The 13,565-nt window shown below is 48.1% G+C and overlaps 1 protein-coding gene across 1 annotated transcript in view; it reads right to left on the bottom strand.

The window, feature by feature from the left end:
- LOC146187385 (F-box/WD repeat-containing protein 8-like) overlaps positions 1 to 13,565 on the bottom strand; it is an 86,724-nt gene that overhangs the window by 46,779 nt on the left and 26,380 nt on the right. Inside the window, exon 5 of the mRNA XM_084607665.1 lies at positions 1,481 to 1,623. Within this exon, the coding sequence (XP_084463791.1) occupies positions 1,481 to 1,623 (143 nt within the window). The remainder of the gene's footprint in view (positions 1 to 1,480; positions 1,624 to 13,565) is intronic.

Genomic DNA, 13,565 nt, shown 5'->3' with positions numbered 1-13,565 from the left:
AAACAGCTGGCAGTGGTGCACGGCGCATGCATTCATTGGAAAGTTTGCACACTCAACTTTTACATGAGCCACTTATTTAGCACCTTCACAATTTCACCATGTCGCAGTGCTGGTGATGGTGGAAGCTACTGATTTCAGCCACTTACTGTCCTCAGACAGTTTTTTCCACAGATGGCCAATATGTAAGACGGAAGTAGACGCTTAGATGCCATGTTTTGAAACAAAAGCTGGACCTATACCCCCGTTTTCACACTAGTCTAAAAATTGCTGCACAACCCGCATTGGCATCACATATGAGGAAAACGATTCAAATATCTTCTGAGTAGTCAATCACCTTAAGAAGCAGATTTCTTGTCAACTTATTCGTCTATTTTCATCCTGTTTATTTTGTTGTACTCCAGGAGCAAGCACATTATTTGCTTTTTTAAATTCTGAATTTATTGCATGCCATTTCCTTCCCAATCTAGACATGTCTATGGCAACTGCAATGCAAAAATTCAAAATTGAAAATTAGTATACGGAGGGGAAAAAAAAAAAAGGCTTGTTCTGCAGCATGCCAATAAAAACTGGAAGAATGTTGAAACCGGCCATCTGCCACCCTTTGTTAACTCTGCAGGCTTTCCACAAGATTCAAGAAAGAAATATATTCTAGAAAAAAAATGTTCTTGAGACAAAGTGATATTTAGTAACAGTAGTAATATGATGTATTTTGTAGAGCCTCAAATATTATCAGCACACTGAACAAGAAATAAAAAATTTTTGCTGAAAGTTGCATCCTCCCTTTAAAAAAAACAGCAACACCTCAGAAGTGGTGAACAGATCCTTGTTCCACATCCAGCAATTCAACCCCGTGCAACATTCCAGACCGACAGCCCTCTTTCTGAATTGAACCATATGGGAAAGGCATATGCTCCCTCTCTGTACATGTGTATGTGTGTGATAAAATAAATTATGGAAAAAATCACTGCTACGGCTAGGTCACCTTTCTTGCATTTGCCACCACAAACAATATGGAAAACAAGCAGTGCAGAACCAGCCTGCATTGTACTAATGGTATGCATGGCACATCATGCAGCCTGTGTGCCACCACATTTCATGGCATAAGTTTTCATAACGGCTGGGACACTCAGGCAAACACTAGCGGGGTGCTAATCATCCAGCTAGTACCTTCTTTTTTTTTTTTCCTTTGGCCAACCATGATCCAAAGCACGTCAGAAACTAAAAAAAAAGTGTTTTTAGCTGAGCAGCGCATGTTTTAAAAAAGGGGGCTAATAACTGACGCATGGAGCAGCTGAGCACCCAAGTGGCCACAAAGGAAAGCTAAGCTGCTTCCCTCTTTTAGCTGTTTGATACGCACAGGTGGGTGACTGCACTAATTAATTAGTCCCTAAATGAAATCTGCTCCACCCCAAGTATTTCCCCTTAAATTCACTTGTCAGTCACTGCATGACAATGAAACGTGGTCAAGTGAAATCCTCACCACAGGCATATCCGACTATGGCACAGCTCTTGGCCACAGCCACTGAACTGACATGGCTGTTGGAGCACACGTCCACCAATGCATCCACCAGCTGCACTCCTGAGCTGTTACGTTGCCAGAGGCGCACATCACCACTCGAGTACCTGCACAGCACACATGAGTCCTCCACTGCGGAACTGCAGTGGTTAAGGCACTTGACTACAGTGCCCAAGGATGCAGGATAGCATCCCGGCCACGGCAGCTGCTTTTCGATGGAGGTGTAAAGCAAGGCACCCGTGTGCTGTGCGATGTCAGTGCACGTTAAAGAACCCCAGGTGGTCGAAATTTCCAAAGCCCTCCACTGTGGCATCTCTCAAAGTCTGAGTCGCTTTGGGATGTTAAAACCCCCCAAGCCAAACCTCTCTCCATGTGACCGCTCAGGCTTTATAAGTGCATTCAGGTACATGCATCTAGAGTCTGTGCCCCCCTTGAATGGGTTGAGTAATGCTAACCGTCTAATAAAATCAGACATTAGAAACCAATACACTATAGCGCAGCAAAAGACGAGGACACAAGAGCGAGAGACGAACACCACGAGCGCTCGTTGTTGGAAGATAGCGCTCGTGGTGTTCGTCTCTCGCTCTTGTGTCCTCGTCTTTTGCTGCGCTATAGTGTATTGGAATCATGTACCAACAAGCCCAAAAAACCACGTTAGAAACCAGCTCATGAGCTCCAGGCAGCGCTGCTCGCAGGGCTGTGCGGCTTACGCTTCTAATTCTATGCCCATATTGGGTGTAGAAGACATGGCAATGTGTCTGTGGTAAAGTGCGCCCCTCAAGCATAGGGGTCACACAGACTGTACCTGCACTTGCTTTCTCAGGCTCTTGGGACTCGTGGGTTGCCCTTATACTCTTCCCGCATGCTTTGTTTTAATTTCGCTTTGGGAAAACTTGGGTTTGAATCAAAATTCAGCCGCCAAGAAGGGTGCATCTTGCATGCTTGTTTTGCTTGTCTGTCTGTCAGTCCATTAAGAACCAATGGAGAAACCCTTACTGGACAAAGTACACTTCTGTTCCAACCTGGACACCTCTCCCAGTATTCGCCATGAGACTGAGCAGTGTCCCGACTTGTTGACGGGGTGAGACATTGTGCTCAGTGTGGTTTGCGCGCATTTCAGCACACAAATCTGGGACAGTGTAGGCAGTACATACGGGCAGCCAAACATGTGCGGTAAAGGTTTATGTGAGGCAATCATGTGAAAAAACAAAAAATGCAAAGCAGCTCAGTGAAAAGCATAGAAGCAAGAGGAGACTTAACTGGCCCATCAGCTCGAATGAATGCCATGCAACTGGCTATCGAGACAGCAGTGATATATAAATGATTTTACACAAAACTGCATCCTGTAAACCTCTGTCCATGAATTTACCAAGCAGAGATGAGAGCGGACAATATGTACACTACGCCGCCACCACTGCCATCGCAAACGTTCGCACCAGAGGCAACGTCGGTGCCTACAACAAGGCAGTCACCAGCGCAGTCTCCTTCAGTGGAGCAGTTACCAGAGCTGCCACAAACACAGCCATCAACAGTAGTGTCAGCAACAGCAGACCCACTGCACCACTACATGCTTCTCTATGCTGAACTCAAGTGTGAGGTGGCTGAGAAGGACAACAAGCTCCGGGCACTGCGGAAGTGCAGTGACAGTATTGTAGACAGTGTGGCTCGCCTGGTGAAGACATTGCCACAAGAGAAACAGCAGGAGCTGGCTAGCTCTGTTACTTCTTTCGTGCAGCTCCGGGGCTATGGACGTAAGTAGTACTACTTTCAAGTGCTATTGTATTCTTTTACTTAGCTTAGCATTAACAAAAGTGGTTCAACATATGGATGCAAACATAGCAGGCCAAACTGCTTTGGCACTGTCCAGTCAAGTCAAGAGAAAATGCTGAGCATCCTGAGTACATATGTTTCCAAGCACCACTCGCTCTTACAGAGGTCCGCATGCCTTAATTTTACAGGAGCGAATAATTTGATCCTTCCTTGATTGGCTACAGGTCGCACTTTTGCATACTCTGGCAATGATGGTGCATTCACATTTATACAACCCATCTCGTTTGCGCCATGAAAAGAAGGCCTTTTTTGAGGTCGAGTGCGGCGGTGGCGTAGCGGTAGAACATCCACCTCGCATGCAAGAGGACCGGGGTTCAAATCCCGGTGCCACGCAATTCTCCACTGGATTAAAAAAAAAATCCGCGTGTTGATGGAATAAAATAAACAAGTTTGGGGTGCGACCTGATGCCGGTGACACCTCCGGCAATGCACTCCCTCACCAGAACAGGAGTTGGCCACCCTGGTGCAGTAATTGGCCGCAACCTCTCATGATAAGCTCCATAAAACCCCGGCCCTCAGTCACCAGCGGCTGCGGAACAACTGACCACGGCGGCGGTCAGACGTGTGACGCAGCAGGGGGTGCTTAGAACTTCTGGCTCCGCTGGACAGGCCGCCATTGGAAACTGGCCCTGGCAACGTTTAACGCTAGAACCCTAGCTAGTGAAGCTAGTTTAGCAGTGCTGTTAGAGGAACTAGAGGGTATGAAATGGGATGTCATAGGGCTTAGTGAGGTTAGGAGGCCGAATGAAGCATATACTGTACTGAAGGATGGGCATGTACTGTGTTATCGAGGCTTACCAGAGAGGCAACAACTAGGAGTAGGTTTCCTTGTCAATAAGTATATAACGGGTAATATAGATGAATTCTATAGTATTACTGAGAGGGTGGCAGTCACCGTAATTAGGCTTAATAAGCGGTATAAACTGAAGGTTGTACAGGCCTATGCACCTACATGTAGTTATGATAACCAGGCAGTTGAAAGCTTCTACGAAGATGTAGAATCGGCAATGCGAAAAGTAAAGACTCAGTATACTGCACTAATGGGCGACTTCAATGCCAAGGTAGGGAAAAGGCAGGCAGGAGACCAGGCTGTAGGTGACTATAGGATTGGTTCTAGGAATAGCAGGGGGGAGTTACTAGTTGAGTTTACAGAGCGCAATAACTTAAGAATCATGAATACCTTCTTCAGCAAACCGAAGAACCAGAAATGGACATGGAAAAGTGCTAACAGGGAGACTAAAAATGAAATTGACTTCATAATGTGTTCAAACCCCGCCATTGTGCACGATGTAGAGGTAATCGGGAAAGTGCGATGCAGTGACCACAGGATGGTGAGGTCCCAAATTAGCCTAAATCTGAAGAAGGAACGCAACAAATTAGTAAGAAAGAATCCCATCAACGAATTAGCGGTGAGGGGGAGGGCAGAAGAATTCAGGATCTCGCTACAGAATAGATATTCAGCTCTAACCGAGGATGGCGACATTACCCTAGAAGCAATGAACAATAATTTCAGAGATATCATTACTGAGTGTGCGGTAGAAATAGGCGGTAGGATAGTTAGAGAGGATACGGTAAGCTGTCTAAGGAGACGAAAGATTTGATTAAGAAACGCCAGAGTATGAAAGCTTCCAATCCAACAGACCAGATCGAATTGGCCAAGATATCAAAGCTAATCAATAAGCGCAAGGTGGCCGATATAAGAAAGTATAACATGGAGAAAATTGCGCATGCTGTAAAGAACGGGGGAATCCTTAAAACGGTAAAGAAGAAATTGGGCATAGGCAAAAACCAGATGTATGCGATGAGGGACAAGGCGGGCAACGTCATCACGAATATGGACAAGATAGTTAAAGCAGCCGAGGAGTTCTATACAGATCTGTACAGTAGCCAAAGTAGTCAGGACCATAACGAGATTAGCGGCACGGAAAAACAGTCAGACGTTCTACAAGTGACAAAGGACGAGGTCAAGAAAGCATTAGAGACTATGAAAAGGGGGAAATCGGCTGGAGAGGATCCGATAACTACAGATTTGCTAAAGGATGGGGAGGATATCGTGCTAGAAAAACTGGCCACCCTGTATACGCAGTGCCTGGTGTCATCGACGGTATTGGAACCATGGAAGAATGCAAACATTATCCTCATTCATAAAAAAGGGGACTCTAAGGACCTTAAAAATTACAGACCAATCAGCCTACTGTCTGTTACGTATAAGGTATTTACTAAGGTAATTGCTAATAGAATCAGGACAACCTTAGACTGCAATCAAGCAAAGGATCAAGCAGGGTTTCGGAAACGGTACTCTACTATCGATCATATCCATACGATCAATCAGGTGATAGAAAAATGCTCGGAATATAACCAGCCCTTATACATAGCATTCATTGATTACGAAAAAGCATTTGACTCAGTTGAAACCTCGGCGGTGATGCAGGCATTGCGAAATCAGGGGGTAGACGAGCCGTACGTGAAAGTGCTGGAAGATATATATAGTGGCTGCACAGCAACCATAGTTCTGCATAAAGAAAGTAACAAAATTCCCATAAAGAAAGGTGTTAGGCAAGGAGACACAATACACAATCTCCTCAGTACTATTCACAGCTTGCTTAGAGGAAGTATTCAGAAACTTGGAATGGGAGCAGTTAGGGATAAGGGTAGATGGAGAATACCTCAGTAATCTGCGATTTGCTGATGACATTGCCTTGCTAAGCAACTCGGGGGATGAACTGCAAATAATGATTGATGACCTAGACAGGAAAAGTAGAAAGGTAGGCTTGAAAATCAATACAGAGAAGACTAAGGTAATGTTCAACAGCCTCGGAAAGGAACAGCAGTTTACATTAGGTAGCGAAGTACTAGAAGTAGTAGGCGAATATGTCTACTTAGGACAGGTAGTAACCGCAGATCCGGACCATGAAAAGGAAATAACAAGAAGAATAAGATTGGGATGGAGCGCATTTGGCAAGCACTCACAGATTATGACTAGCAGCTTACCGGAATCGCTCAAGAGGAAAGTATACAACAGTTGCATATTACCTGTACTCACCTATGGGGCTGAAACGTGGAGGCTAACCAAGAGAGTTCTACTTAAGTTGAGGACAACCCAGAGGGCTATGGAACAAAAAATGGTAGGGGTAGCATTAAGAGATAGGATGCGTGCAGAGCGGGTCAGAGAAATAACTCAAGTTACCGACATTCTAGTGGAAATTAAGAAGAAATGGGCATGGGCAGGACATGTAGGGCGAATAGAGGATAACCAATGGTCGCTTAGGGTAACAAACTGGATTCCAAGGGAAGGAAAGCGTAGCAGGGGGCGGCAGAAAGTTAGGTGGGCGGATGAGGTTAAGAAGTTCGCAGGTGTCAAGTGGATGCAGCTAGCACAGAACCGGGTTAAGTGGAGAAATATGGGAGAGGCCTTCGCCCTGCAGTGGGTATAGTCAGGCTGATGATGATGATGATAATGATGATACCTGTGACGTTTTCTTCATCGATGGCTCATGCAAAGCAGCAGTCCTTCCAACACTGTAAGACAGGGACACAGCTCACGAGTGACAAAAAGATTTACTATTGTAGCCATTCCACTGAAAAAGATTGCATGCTATTATGGTTGCGACATGCACAACTGCATACGCTGTGCGTTTTGACAAAAATGTGACAACTCTTGCACAGAGCAAATGGTTCACATGCTCCTTTGTGGCAATTCTAGAGCACAGTACAGTTTCATGGTGTATGGATAAATTTAACTCATGATTTACCTTGGCACGACAGAGGGTTTTGAAAAAAAATCAAAAAGTGCTCATTTCACTTCACTGTCAATGTAAGGGTGTAGAATATTTACATGCTATAAATGATCTGCAGTGACAGAGACAGAATTACACCAGTTTTATAAATGACAAAAAACAACAAAGAAAGCCTCTAATTCTGGCACTAATAAATTTTAAATGTCTGCCATTTCATGGCCTAAGTTCAGGCAATTTGCATGGGCAACACTGAATTTTTCATGCCACAAACATTCCTCACATGTTGACATCTGCTCCCCACTTACAAGAATTTTGAGGTCTAAATAACAATGTCTGAGGCATATTATCAAAACACACTCATCATTTTCAGACCCTACTTCACCTATGCAAAGTGCACACAAGTGTCCTTCTAGTAATGTGTGCGACAACATGCTACTATATCATGCAAAGCTTGGACCTGGGCCAAGTTAAGGCTTTGGTTTTTCACAGCCTTAAAGAAGTTCCAAAAAATTATTTTGTTACCGCACAGAGAGGGGACTTGAAAGAATGTGATGAGACAGTTAATACAAAATGTTTGAAACACTCCTAGAACTGCCCTTTAAAACACTCCTCAAAAAGGTTTGGAAATGGTTACCAAGGTGAGTAAAGAAAGCCAGTATATTGACCGATAATGAACCGCCCATCGTTCTACTATACATAAACACTTCCGATGTAGCTTGTGCAACAACAGAGACGGTTGTGATTAAACATGGCCTTTCATCTTAACTCATGCATCAAAGCAAACCACACAAAAAAATGAGGATTACAAGCTAGGCTGACACTCTGGCCAAAAATCAAACACTCTGCGTACATTCAATCAGTAGTTTCCTTGTTCCCCAGTGTTTGCCTAGTCATGCGTCAGTCACATCTCTTTTCCATCTTATGAGCTTTGCCATTGCCGTCGCATCACTAAGCCCAAGCTCCAGCAGCAAATGTTTACAGATGCCTGCCAATAGGCTTCATGCCTGACAAGAATGTGCCATTGAAGCCTCAATCCCGACAACAATTCCAAAACAGCAAAGACTGGAACAACTTACATGCATCACCTACTATCATAACCAGCACTGACAATATTAAAACAGCCATCCAAGGTTTTAGGCTTCTATAACCTTATCATAATAACTATGTTTGTTTTGCATTAAACTGTTTGCTCTTCATTCTGCTCACGTTACCATGCGGTACTCGGGACAGTTATTTTTTTGTATGCATTATTTCTGCGCTTGCATTTTACTGATGTTTAAGAATATTGTTACCGGGAAATGCGGGACCAAAGTGATGTGCTCATTGACAAAGACAACGATCGAGGAACGCGGGCACGACGAAGCGTTGAGAAAGAGGACGACGCTGAGAGAGTGGATTCTGCACGGCTACCGAAGTCTTAGCGTCGAGTTCAGCCCATCGCAGTACCGTCACATTAAGTACATCCCCGTAACATCTTGGTGGAGGTCGCGGGTTCGACACAATCTGACGCTGGATCTCCGCAGTGGCCGTCACCTCGGAACCGTCATGATGACAACCGACGCGGCTCCATCAACCTCTGCAACACCAACTCTGCAACACCAACGCGTGTGGTTCGAAACACACAAAGCAGATATACCCTCTTGGGATGTTTGTAAACAAAAACTCCGTGACCTCTTCGGAAAACCGGTTGGCCGTCAACTCGCCGCCAAGAGGGACCTCGCCACACGTGCCCAGACATCTACCGAGCCTTATATTACCAATATACAAGACGTACTGGCCCTCTGCCGAAAAGTCGACAAAGACATGACAGAACCTGGTAAGGTGGGGCACATCCTCAAAGGCATAGCCGACGATGCCTTCAATCTTCTACTCTGTCGGGACTGCTCTACGGTTGACTCCGGTATGTAGATTTGTCGACATTTCGAGCAGGCCAAACACAAACGCATTGCACATCGCTTCAATCGGCTCCCCAACACTGCCCCTAGCTCCACGTGCAAGGATCTGCCGACCCTAAGGCAGCTGCCTTCCAACACTGAAAATGTGACCCGCATCGTGCGTCGTGAACTGGAAGCACTTGCTCCTGCTGCATCCAACCGCCCTCCTCGGACAGTAACCTAGCGACGATATCCCTCATTCAAGCCGTCGTTCGTCAAGAGGTTGCTAACTTGGGCGTCCCCTATAGCCACACCGTGGAACACCACAGTTCAAGCCCCATCCCTCCCGTGGTCGCCACCGCTACGCCCCGCAACACCTACACGCCAAGCTACCGATACCGCAATCCTGATGAGTGGCGCACGCCTGACGACAGGCCGATCTGTTTCACGTGCTCGCGTGTTGGCCACATCTCTCGCCACTGCCGCAGCCACTGGACATCACCACCTCGACGTTTTCCTTACGTTGACCGCTACTCTGATTACGGTCACCGCCGTTTCACGCCTCGTTATGAGCCACCCCGCACCGATACCACTCCGCCTCCTCCTGTGTCCAGTCGCTCTCCTTCCCCGCCAGCCCGCCGTTCCTGTTCACCTCTTCTTAGCCGCAGTTCCTCGCCGTCCTCTGCCGGCCGCTTCACGGGAAACTAGCCAATGCAGCTCCCGGAGGTGACGCTGCATTGGTACCCCGACCTGGAAATCCTCTACTGCCCATTTCTTCGCCCTGTAACCTCCTCTCCCTGCTCGTGGATGGTGTTCCCGTCTCTGCCCTCATTGACACTGGTGCCCAAGTCTCGATCATGAGCTCATCGTTTTGCCGCCGCCTCAAGAAAGTACAGACCCCCGCCGCTTCGCCCACCGTTCGTGTTGCCGATGGCAGTACTGCTGCCGTCACTGGGCTGTGCACTGCCCGAGTCACCCTTGCCGGTCATCACATCCCTGTTTTGTTCACTGTCCTCAACCAGTGCCCTCACAATGTGATCCTCGGCCTTGACTTTTTAACGGCCTACTCTGCCCTTACCGACTGCTCCAGCGGCCTTCTTCGTTTGGACCTACCTGTCTGCTCAGAACATCCTCCATCTACACCCCGCCTTCGCTCCACCGAGTTCGCTCGCCTGCCCCCTGACTCTGCTGTTTACCTACCTCTGTCACCTTTCCCGCCTGTGCCTGACGGTGACTATGTTGCTTGCCCTATCACCGAGGTCTTTCTTGACCGCAACGTCGTTCTTCCTCATCTCATCGTACGCGTCACACAGAACAGCACCTACCTTCCTATCCTGAACTTCAGTGTGTCACCCCAAGTTCTCCCCGAAGGAATATCCCTTGCTACCTTGTCCCCTCTCACAGACTGCACCATTTGTGCACTCACTCCTGGACCACATTCCAGCGTCCTTCCAACACCCGTACTCCCCACCACAATTACCGACCCTATTTCCACAATGATTGCCTCTGACCTCAGCCCCGAACACGCTCAGGACCTGCACAACCTTTTGTTATCCTTCTCCGACATTTTTGACTTTGCTGCCGGTTCTCTGGGCCAAACATCAGTTGTGACTCACCACATTGACACCGGCGATGCAAAACCTGTACATCAGAGGCCTTATCGTGTGTCCATTTCTGAGCGCCAAGTCATCCAGCAGGAGGTCGACAAGATGTTGGCCAACGATATCATCGAACCTTCGAACAGCCCTTGGGAATCTCCTGTCGTGCTCGTTAAAAAAAAAAAAGACAACAGTTGGCGCTTTTGCGTCGACTATCGACATCTGAACAAGATTACAAGGAAACATGTTTACCCGCTGCCGCGAATAGACGATGCCTTGGACTTTTTACATGGAGCCCGCTACTTTTCCTCTATCGACCTTCGTAGCGGCTACTGGCAGAGTTCTGCTGATGAACAAGACCGCGAGAAGACAGCTTTTGTCACACCCGATGGTCTTTACCAATTTAAGGTTTTGCCTTTTGGACTTTGCAACGCCCCTGCTACGTTTGAACGAATGATGGACTCTTTACTCCGCGGCTTCAAATGGACGACTTGTCTATGTTACTTGGATGACGTGATTGTCTTCTCGCCCTCGTTCGAAAGCCATCTTTGTCGCCTTTCTTCCATCTTCGCACTTTTCCACCGTGCCGGACTTCAACTGAACTCAAAGAAGTGCAGTTTTGGTCGCCGCGAACTTAAAGTGCTTGGCCATTTGGTGAATGCCACCGGCGTGCAACCCGATCCCGACAAAGTTCGCGCTGTCAGTGCTTTTCCATCTCCCCGTTCACCCCGTGATGTCCGCAGCTTTATAAGACTGTGCTCTTATTTTCGCCGGTTCGTTCCAAACTTTGCCGCTGTTGCTCGTCCTCTCACCAATCTCCTGAAGAAAGGCGTTCCTTTCTCATGGGGACCAGAGCAGGCTAACGCATTCTCCACCCTCATCGCTGTTCTCACCAATCCTAATGTGTTGGCCCATTTCAACCCGTCTGCCCCGATGGAACTTCGCACCGACGCCAGTGGCCACAGGATTGATGCCATTCTTGCACAGCGACAACACGGCCAACACTGCGTGATTGCCTATGCCAGTCGTCTCCTGTCATCAGCGGAACAGAACTATTCAATTACGGAACGGGAGTGCCTGGCTCTCGTCTGGGCCGTTGGAAAATTCAGACCCTACTTGTTTGGCCGACCATTCACTGTAATTACCGATCACCACGCCTTATGTTGGCTCTCTTCCCTCAAGGATCCTACTGGCCGCCTCGGCCGCTGGGCACTGCGCTTGCAGGAGATACCTTTTCCGTTCTATACAAATCAGGTCGGCTCCACCAGGATGCAGACTGTCTGTCCCGTTATCCCGTCGACCCCCTTTCCTCTACTGACCACGAGTCGGACCCCTGTGTCTTCTCTATATCGGACTTTTCCCACATAGCCGACGAACAGCGCTTGAACCCAACCCTCAGTTCTCTTATCGACCGCCTCCGCACACACAGCCGTGACTCTTCCCTCGCCCTGTTCTTCCTTCATGGGAATACGCTATACCGCCGCAACATGCGACCTGATGGCGCTGAGCACTTGCTGGTCATTCCCCAACACCTACGCTCTGCCGTTCTAGAACAAATGCACGACGCCCCTACAGCTGGTCATCTTGGCCTCTCACGCACATAGACCGCGTGCGCCGGCGTTTCTTCTGGCCTGGACTCTACCGCTCTGTCCAACGTTATGTAGTCGCTTGCGACCTCTGTCAACGCCAGAAGAAACCCCCTGTGCTACCACCTGGACACCTGCAGCCGATTGCTATCCCGACTGAGCCCTTTTCTCGTGTTGGCCTTGACCTCCTAGGGCCCTTCTCCGAGTCCTTGTCAAGAAACAAATGGATTGCTGTGGCCACCGATTATGCCACACGGTACGTGATCACTCGCGCCATTCCAACCAGCTGCGCCACAGACGTTGCTGACTTCCTTTTATACGATGTCATACTTCACCATGGTGCTCCCCGTCAACTACTTGCCGACCATGGCCGCTGTTTCCTTTCCCGAGTTGTTGAGGATATACTTCGTTCTTGCTCCGTTCGGCACAAGTTCACCACTGCGTGCCACCCTCAGACGAATTGCCTTACGAAGCGTATTAACCGCACACTCACCGACATGCTCGCAATGTACGTATCCGACAGTCATCGCAACTGGGATATTAGTCTGCCATTTGTCACCTTTGCATATAACTCTTCGCGTCATGACACTGCTGGGTACTCTCCATTCTATCTTCTCTTTGGAAGAGACCCCTTACTGCCCTTCGACACTTTGCTTCCTGCCGCTGGCCCCGTCACAACCTATGCCCGCGATACCATCGCTCGAGCCGACGCTGCTCGCCAGATTGCTCGTCACAATCTCACCGTCTCTCAAGAAGCTCAAAAACGCCGCTATGACGCTCACCACCATGATGTGCACTATCCTCCCGGATCTCTGGTGCTGCTCTGGCTTCCGTGCCGTCGTGTGGGGTTGTGTCAAAAACTTCTGCCCCACTACACGGGTCCTTACCGTGTACTACGCCCAGTGACTGACGTGACCTATGAGATTGCACCACTCCACCCAAAGTCACCGACTGCTACACCCACTTCCGAAATCGTACATGTCGCCCGCCTCAAGCCATATTACTCCCCTTCCACACCGCACGCCTAATAGGCACCGGGACGTTGCCTTTTGCCGAGGGGGGGTAGTGTTACCGGGAAACGCGGGACCAAAGTGATGTGCTCACTGACAAAGACAACGATAGAGGAACGCGGGCATGACGAAGCGCCGAGAAAGAGGACGACGCTGAGAGAGTGGATTCTGCACGGCTACCGAAGTCTTAGCGTCGAGTTCAGCCCATCGCAGTACCGTCACATTAAGTACATCCCCGTAACAATATTTTGTATTTTAACATCTTATATTTGTACTAACGTTCTATTGCGCGTAATTTGCCTTTGTTCTTTGCCCCTACCATCTCTTGGCTCCTGACACTAACTACAGTCGAACCCGGTTATATCGAACCCGGATATATCGAATTTTGGTTATATCGAACTCACGGAATATCCC

This window comes from Amblyomma maculatum, chromosome 6 (genome assembly GCF_055883805.1).
Source record: "Amblyomma maculatum isolate TAMU_Amacu chromosome 6, ASM5588380v1, whole genome shotgun sequence".
Taxonomy (NCBI): Eukaryota; Metazoa; Arthropoda; class Arachnida; order Ixodida; family Ixodidae; genus Amblyomma; species Amblyomma maculatum.
This window is presented reverse-complemented; position numbering and strand designations above follow the sequence as displayed.